General features: G+C 35.0%; 1 protein-coding gene across 1 annotated transcript in view; it reads right to left on the reverse strand.

Moving 5' to 3' along the window:
• Positions 1–6,421, reverse strand: part of LOC103212174 (cadherin-10-like) — a 315,162-nt gene extending 308,741 nt beyond the window's left edge. Inside the window, exons 1-4 of the mRNA XM_007958185.1 lie at positions 6,413–6,421; positions 3,057–3,351; positions 1,218–1,337; positions 651–818 (exon numbers count right to left, since the gene is read on the reverse strand). Coding sequence (XP_007956376.1) covers positions 651–818; positions 1,218–1,337; positions 3,057–3,351; positions 6,413–6,421 — 592 coding nt within the window. The remainder of the gene's footprint in view (positions 1–650; positions 819–1,217; positions 1,338–3,056; positions 3,352–6,412) is intronic.
• Between the last annotated feature and the right edge of the window lie 3,200 nt (positions 6,422–9,621).

Here is a 9,621-nt window from a genome sequence, read left to right on the forward strand (position 1 = left end):
TCTCACCTACTTCTGTAATGCTATTGTTTTTGTTGTTATGTGCCATCGAGTCGGTCCCGACTCATAGCGACCCCTCCTTGGGTTTGCGAGGCAGTATCACTACGGAAATAGGATTGACCAATCTTCCTTCTGAGGAGTGGCTGGTGGGTTTGAACCGCCAGCCTTCTGGTTAGCAGTCAAGTGCTTTAGCCACTATGCTACCAGAAAGAAGGTTTGTGATCATAAATCCCTCTTTCAATGAGTTAAATATGACTGAAATATTTAATTGTATCTTTTAATGACAGTGAAATATGGAGCATATACAAATTTTATTGCTTTTTGTAGTACATTTTCTTTTTTTTTTTTTAATGTTAAATGTTTGCCAGTTACTCATTATTATTATTATTATTATTATTATAAGTGGATCCCTGGTGGCAATGGTTAATTGCTTGGCTGCTAACAAAAAGGTCAGCTGTTAGAACCCACCGCTGCTCCAGGGAAGAAAGAGGAGGCCTTCTGTTTCTGTAAAGATTACAGCCTAAGGACCCTATGGCGCAGTTCTCTACTCTGTAGGGTTGCAATGAGTCAGAATCCACTCTTAGTACACAACAACAATTAGTATTTTATTCTAAAACTTTTCTCCTGAAGAAAAACCATTAAAGACAGCTTACTCTGGGGGAAACGAGGTGGGTTGTCATTGACATCCGTCAGTGTGATGTTCACTGTAGTGGTCCCCGATAAGCCACCCATTTGGCCGCCCATGTCTTTGGCCTGGATGACAACTTGGTATTGTTCTCTGTTTTCTCTGTTCATGTTTGGCAAAGCAGTCCTGATTATACCTTCAAGACAAAGAAAAATTGTTGTTTTCCTCATAAGTTCACAATTATTATTTCATTAAGCCCATAAGTAACACTTGAAAGCAGAGATTTTTTGAAAGATAAAATACTTTTGGTACTAATTTTCATTGTTTAGAAATTGTAACAAGATGCTTCAATGTCAATATTTTATGATTTGTAATGCTTCTTTATTTCCTAAAGAATACAGTATGTACTTTATAGTGATCATAACCCATGACAAAAGGCATAAAAGCAGCTGTATTTCCATTGACGTCATGCAATCATTGAAGTTCGAATTCTTACCAAGTGGTAATGTGCAAGTTTTATTCTTATCCTCTCGACCTCTACTTACAAAAATCATAAAGATTATTAAATTAACAACAGTGATCCATTATTCCTAACCTGTTTCAGGCTCCACAGAGAAGTAAGGCTGGCCTTGAAGTACGCTGTAGACGACGCGGGCACTGTTCCCGTACGAAGGGTCATCGGCATCTGCGGCTGTGACCTGCACCACCGAAGTACCTGAAGTATCCAAATGCAGCTTAGTTCTGCACAGCACCAGGAGGAGCAAAAACACTGGTTTTCATGGAAGACTTGAATGATTTTGGCTCTAATAATGACCTCTTAAAGAAACATTTATACATAATTGGGATGAAGATCATTTGTGTGTGTGCACATGTGTTTGTGCATATATTTTTGTGTGTGTGCAGTGTCGTTACTGAAAAATTCTGAGTTCAATATTTAATATATATTTAGTCAACATATATTATTATGTATACAGTAGGTAATACTATAATATATCAGATTATAATAAATTTAGTCACTTTCCAAATGCTCAGATTTAAAATTTAAATTCATTTTCATAGAATAGATTTGTTTCATATAAAGGGTATATCTAATCACAAAGGAGTAATTATATTCTTCTTCCCCTTCTTGGCTAATTAACTATAAAAAAGAATTAACATCTCTAGAATACATTTTTATGAATATATTAAATTCTAAACTTAGAAGTATTCCAAGAAGGTCCCATGTTTCATGAACTATTAAAAGCTATTTAATGAAGTTCAAGACATTTAAATGGGTTCTAGAGTAAGGCAATTGGTAAAAGCAATTCGGATTGAGAGAAGTAAATATTAAATAACAATCCCAGAACAATGCTTTTGAGAAAAGCAGAGTTGGGAAATTGCTATTATAAATGTTTCAAGGGAAAAAAGGAAATAGAGTAAGAATTATTTCTTGGGTTTATACAACTTCAACCACACATGAGAAAAGAATCCATTCTTCCACTAAAGCTAAAGGTAGGTAGGTAGGTAGGTAGATGATAGATAGATAGATAGATATATGTTGTTGTTTTGTGCCATCGAGTCGGACCCGACTCATAGCGACCCCTCCTTGGGTTTCTGAGGCAGTTTCACTATGGAAGTAGATTGCCCCATCTTCCTTCCAAGGAGTGGCTGTTGGGTTTGAACTGCCAGCCTTCTGGTTAGCAGTCAAGTGCCTTAGGCACTGTGCTACCAGAGCTCCCAGATAGATAGATAGATATCTAAGTATATTATCAGTGGTTCTTGGTGATTTTAATTATCTGCCATCTTTATGTCATTAAAAAACAAAGCAACATGAAAGCAGACTTAACTTATTTGCTGAAAAACAGACCTTCTGTTTATTCACACTGAATAGTGAATTCCTGAATTCTTGAATGTTTTTCACGTTTGCTATCTTAGTATAATGATTTTAACGAAAGCATCATTTTGGATACTTGATTTTAAACAATTAGATAATCTAAGCAATTCTTTCATTCTTATCTCAGTAAGCAGGGTAATTTATATTATATATATATATATATATATATATATATATATATACACACACACACACACACACAAATCCTCTATATTGCATTTATGGCATTCTAAAAGTATTTATAGTGTGTTTGGGATTTTGCATCCTAATCCACATAAAAAGGGTATATTTTTACAATTTTCTCCTGAAGTTCAAAGGTATTTTCTTGATTTTGAAGAAAGAATCTACCTGCTTGTGTTGTAAAAATTTAGTGAAAATGCATTAAATATCTTTTTCCCCCTAAATCACTATTTACCAAATGAGATAATTAAATATGCATCCTTTGCAGGGTATCAAAAGATTATTTCAATAAATTGATCACACTATTTTAAGATGTTCCTGATTTTATTTTTTTCACTTTTTGAATGTCATAACAAATATTGTTTAAAAAAAAAAACTTACCTACAACAGACATCTCAGGAACAGTAGCTGTATAAATCTTTTCTGGGAATGTTGGCTCATTGTCATTGATATCGTGGATTTTTATCACAAACTCAGACTCTGGCTCTACTGGCCGCAAAGTTCTTCTGTTAATAGCTTGTGCACGCAGAGTATAAAAGGCCTTTTCTTCCCTATCAATTCTTCTAGTGGCATGAATGTCACCTGTTTTTTCATCAATAATAAAAAGAGTTCCAGCTCCATCTCCAGATAAAATATATTTGAGTGATCCATCTCCTTTGTCTTGATCTGAATGAAGCTAGAGGAAATAATAAAAAATAAAATAAGGATTCAAAGGAGGTCCCTGGAATAATGGAATAAGTTTTCTGAATAATGGGGTCAGTTGTCTTTAGTTCTGAAAACAAGACTTGAATAAGTTCCACTTATTCTTTTATATACATTAAAAATAGCCTTTTGCATATCAATGTAATGAAGAATGCAATAAAAATAAACCCAACAGAGCCCCCTCTATCCTTTGCTTGATAAATACTTATTTTAATGAGGTAATAACTCCTGATTTAAAAAAAAAAAAAAAACATAAATCATTAATCTTGACATGTTGTTGTAAGGAATGTTTCTCTTTCCTATGAGTGGAAAATTCTCATACTCTCATGTTACACAAGAACTCACCTTCTATAAACTTACTGTTAAATTTTGAATTTTTCTTGGAGAATAAGTAACATTTTAAGAGATGAAACATGCAGAAAGCTGTATGAGATACAGCTCACCCTTTTGGAAACACCATGCATCTATCTTTGGTCCATACAAAAGATAGTGACGACTTCACAAATGTTTGTCAGGCTCAGAGAAAGAACAAATGGATGTTCAACCAGCATGTCTACATATATTAAAGTTATAAATCAAGCTAATAGACTGTAAAATAAAATATGTTCTAGGATCTAACTTTGTCAAATGTATCTTCTTAATAGCCTCAAAGGACAAGTTTTGTACAGGAACAAGGCAAAGCAGGACAGGCCTGTTTCCTACCCCCTTGTCTGTGTCCACATCACTAATTTCCCAGAATCAATCAACCCCTACAAAGAGTTTTCCACACATGCATGTGGATCTCTCAGCCGAGCACACATCGAAGCTCATGTACAGTGTTCAGTACAATGAACAATCCACAACCCTGTGTGCTGTGGGAAAATTACACTGATGCTGTTGTCCAACAAATGTGCATTTAGCCCACGCTGAAGCGTGAAGGTACATATACCGGGAGTCAATCTGGTCTTTAGGTAACTGACCTGGGGAAGAGACCCTCTAGGACCTGGAAATAAATTCAGGGTTACTTGGCAGGGAACAATGAGTCCAACCTATATTGATCATGATTTGCAAAGAGATATAAGGGTTCCAGGTGAGTATGTCTCCTTCCTCCCATTGAGTTCTTACCTCGAAGGGAAAAACTTCCCTACAGGAGGACTAGAGCACGGATTTGTAGGACACATAAGGATTATAAGTTTTCTTTAGTTGTACCACCCAGCCAACATATGATGTTGTGTATTGTTGTTGTTGTTGTTATGTGCCGTCAAGTCGGACCCAACTCATAGCGACCCCTCCTTGGGTTTCCGAGGCAGGCAATATCACTACAGAAGTCGATTGCCCAACTTTCTTTCCAAGGAGTGGTTGGTAGGGTTGAACTGCCAGCCTTCTGGTTAGGAGTAAAGTGCCTTAGGAACTATGCTACCAGAGCTCCCATCATCATTATATTATTTGCAATGAGAGATTATGATGTTTTATATGCATAGATTTTCTTCATCTCTACAAAGCATATTGTGACTTAGAAAATGCACTTGCCAGAAACATTCTGATTATGTGAATGTTCAATACAGTGGCAATTTTCCAAATGTCAGATCTAAGCTTTGCACATTTCTTTTTCTCTCTGAACATCACACTCATTCAAGAGAAGCTTATTAGTGTTATTAACCATTTGGTCAGAAAACTTTGTTTTTTCATAGACAGTACAGTGTTTATTGTGTATTTATTTAATAATTTTAATTGAAAAATATTCACAAGAATCACATTATTAATAAAATGGACAATTCCACTCAAGGTGGTGAGTGTTGGGAGGACTAAACCATGCTTATTCAATAGGAATGACTGAGGATTTCATTAAACATGTGGCATCTAAACTACCAGATAAAGGAGGAGGCAAGTTTTAGACCTGAGAAAATGTTACATGTAATAAATTTGACATTTGGAATGAACACTGGTTGAAGATAGATCATCCACTTGAGGTGTAGAAAGATGTGAAGGTAAGCCTGGAATCACTAAGACCAGTTCTGCTCTCCTAATCAGGAAGACAGTCAAGAGTGCCTAAAATGGTGAGATAGACTTTTTATACAGCTTTAGTTCTTTTTTAGAATATAAATCACAGCAGGGTTTTTACTTTCACTTAGCCTCCAGAGAGTTAACATTTTATATTTTAATGGGACCACATGCTGAGGAAGTTTATGCTGGATTAGAAATTGAACAGGGTGTAGAGAGTAAAGTTTCAAAGGGATGAGGGTTGCAAGTTTGTCCCTGGCTATGAGAATCAGAAAATGAGAAAATTCCTACCTGTTCCAAAGGGAATATAATTAAGATAAGCTAATTAGGGCCGACTCGACGGCAAACAACAACAACACATGGATATACAACTTTGGTCTTAGGAAGCCACTTAATTTTTTTTTTTCTTGATCTACAAGCATATGTGTTCATGATTAATTGAATTGCGAAGAAAATGACACCTTATTTAATTACAAAAGGAAACAACTGAACATTAGCACTGGAATAAAGAGTAAAAAATGACTAAATTTGGAAGATTTACTTTAGTCTATGATTATCATAATATTAATTTTAGAGAATATATTTGAGAACTTGTTGTTGTTGTTATGTGCCCTCAAGTCAGACCCAACTCATAGCGACCACTCCTTTGGTTTCTGAGGCTGTATCATGATGGAAGTAGATTGCCCAACCTCCCTTCCGAGGAATGGGTGGTGGGTTTGAAACACCAGCCTTCTGGATAGCATTCAAGTGCCATAGGCACTACGCTACCAGAGCTCCTATTTGAGAACTAGACACATATAAATGATGAAAACATATGTTTACTGCAATAAATGAGGAGGAGAGATGAATTTCTTGTTCTCTGGGGAATCACTTCCTTCCCTGGTCAAAGCTGATGTGATACCACAGCTAATTAATAACAAGAATGTTGATGGTGATATCGATTTCCTAATATACACTGAAAGAGACCAATGCACATAGTTCTTTGCTTGCAGTCCCTGAGTGCTTCCCCTTCCCCAGTTTCTCTTGAGTATTCACACCTCTCTTTATTGGCATACTTTCCGCATCCTTTGCCCACCATTGTCTCGTTCACTCCTTCTCTATGTTTTATACAATTTTTTTTCACATCCCAATTCATGTAATCAGTGAAGATTATAGAAAGATGACTCCTTTAAACTATAGTTTTTTTCATTCTTCTTCTCTTTATCTATTAAGTCTCAGTACTTTGATTTGTTGAAAACTTAATCGAACAGAATCAGTTGTTTATATTGTTGGGAAATGGAATTATGGATCATATGCCAACTAACTTACATCTACTTTGAGAGAAATAACTTTTATATTGATTTGACCTTGTGATATTTTATTACATGAGACATTAAGTTTCCTTAAACATAGAAAAAAAATGTCAGATTATTGTGGTTTAAGTTTCTATGTAACACCTGTTCTTTGGTGTGAAACATTTGTGCCACAAATCTTTAAGAAGAATTTTATGTTAATACTGACCTTTCTTTCCTTGAAGAAAGCCTATTAAAAATTCACAGCCTGCTGTGTTCCTTGTAAATTCACAAGCAGATAAAGGACATGGCAAGATACATGACAATTAATGAAAATAGAAGAATTGGTACAAGGTTGCATATTTAAAAGTCATTTTCTTATTAACTTTAAATTTACATATGTTTAATTAAAACTAATCATTACATTTGCTTCGATTGAGTAATTTAATATTTAAAACTAAACAATATGCTGAATTAAAATAAGAAGTCTTAAAAGAAACTATTATTTGATGAAAGTATATTTGGAAATGTGATGAGTTTCATAATTTTATAGTAACCCTATAAATTAATCATCTTAATGTATTTAGCTAAACGGAAATTTCAAGCTAAGAGAGATCTTGTAGCTTATCCAGTCTAATGTCAAACTATTTTTTTTAAATGAAGTAACCATGATCCAGTTTATTCTTATATCAAGCCAAAGTATTTGCCTTTTAATGTTGGTTCATTTATATTTTCCAGCTACTCACATAAATGAAATTATCTAAGTACAGAGAGTTAAAAACATTTCTTATCAAAAGTAAAATAGATAAATCATATTTTAGCTTATATTTTCACCCTTCTTTAGAAAAAGTAATGAATGATAACCGCCCCCCCCCAAAAAAAAGCCGTTTTTATTCATACTGCCAGAAAATATCAGACTACACTTTCAGAAAAACTTATTTATACATGTGTTATTAGGTGACTTTTATTCTCATTCAGAATATTGATACTTTTTCTATGTTAGTAAGGATTGCTATAAGACTGTATTCCAAAAACTGGAAAAATGACGATGCAGAGATTAGATTTATATTTGTAATGGTTACATTTTCTTCAAAGAATACATTTTGATAAATGAACCACAGAAACTATTCCATTTTAGTAAGAGATATTGACGTGTGCCATCCAAAACATTTTGACTCATATTGACCCTATGTGACAGAATACAACTGCTTCATAAGGTTTTCTATGCAGTAATGTTGAAGGGAGCATCTCACCAGGGCTTTCTCCTGCCAAGGGTCCAGGTAGGTTTGAACCACCGACCTTTTGGTTAGCAGCCCAGGGCTCAACCATTGTGTCACCAGGAATCCTTTATTAAGAGTTCAAATGGCTGAAATTCACTATATTAAATAATTTCTGGTTAGTTTTGTATTTAGTAATTGAAAATATCAGAAATCATTGAATAGAATTTCTAACATACAGTAAGAGCCAAGAAAATTCATACTTTTTTTTTTTTTTTAATCCTCAATGTGGTAAATGTGCTATGCTATCTTGGAGGTGGCATCAATATTGGCAGAGTATTCTAATTGCTGCACTGGGTAAAATGGCATTAAATGGGAAATAAAGCATTGCATCAAGTAACTTTAAATTCACATCCAACAAAAAAATACTAGCAAAGATGGCCAAAAATCAGGAAACATCTGAAAGCATGTTAAGCTCAGCAAATACAATCTGGTCGGAAATAAATAAGTAGTTACTCATTTTGTTGGTACTGAGAAGAAAGATGTGTATAAACCAAACCAAACACACTGCCATCAAGTCGACTCTGACTCAGAGAAACCCTATAGGACAGAACTGCTCCATAGGGTTTCCAAGCTGGTAAACTTTCAAGGAAACAGACTGCCTTATCTTTATCCTATGCAGCAGCTGGTGGGTTCGAACTGCTAGCCTTCTGGTCAGCAGCTGAATACTTTAACCACAGCCCCCTCAGAGCTCCTAGGTGCGTATGAAAAATCAAACTCACTGCTGTTAAGTTGGATCCGACTTGGGTTTACAAGGTGAAATCTCTGTGGAAGTAGATTGCCCAGTCTTCCTTCTGAGGAGTGGCTGGTGGGTTTGAACTGCCTGTCTTCTGCTTAGCAGTCAAGTGCCTTAGGCATTGCACCACCAGAGTTCCACAGTAGACCTTAAACTGGGCTATGTGAAATTCACAAACTGTGAAAATAATCCCTCAAATTTAATTTGCTCTACCCATGGCCTTTTATTAATATTAATAATATGAGAAAATATAGACCAATTTTATAAAGTTCAGTGAAACATTGGCTCAAAAATAGAAATAGGGATAATGACTAAATTATCAATAGAACAAATTGTGTGTAAAATAATAATACTTTAAAAACAGTCCATAGCAGATAATTTAGATTGTTGAAGTATTCTGATCAATTTATCTCTGAGACCAGAGGCAAGTAGAGAGGATTGAAATGATGGATGAACACTTAAACCTTAGTGCTTGGCAAGCAAATTAACTGGTATATTTTTCACATTTGACAAAGTTCCTTAAAGTCTCATCCAAAAGTAAAATCTCCAAAGGGGTCTGAATTCACAACTAGGAAAGCCTAGGAACTAAAAAGCCTAAAATATTTACTATCTTTAGAGAAAAAAGATTGCTTACTCCTGTTCTGGAGTTTTGATTAACTTTTAAATTTATATTTCATTCATTTAACCCACCTACTTTAGGCAAATATCACTGGTCATGCCACTTTGTAAGATGACAGCCACACCACTCCCAATTTTCTTTCCACCTCTCATCCAAGTATACCTGTCAGGTTATTTTCCCATTGAAAAAAAAATTATAACATTATAACTATAAATAAAACTTTGAGGAGTTCTGGTGGCGTAGTGCCTAAAGCATTTGATTGCTAACCAGAAGCCAGGTAGTTCAAACCCACCAGCCACTCCTCAGAAGGAAGGTTGGGCAACCTACTTCTGTAGTGATACCGTCTCAGAAATCCAAGGAG

This window comes from Orycteropus afer, unplaced genomic scaffold (genome assembly GCF_000298275.1).
Source record: "Orycteropus afer afer isolate SDZICR_OR568_19922 unplaced genomic scaffold, OryAfe1.0 scaffold00864, whole genome shotgun sequence".
In the NCBI taxonomy this organism is placed as follows: Eukaryota; Metazoa; Chordata; class Mammalia; order Tubulidentata; family Orycteropodidae; genus Orycteropus; species Orycteropus afer.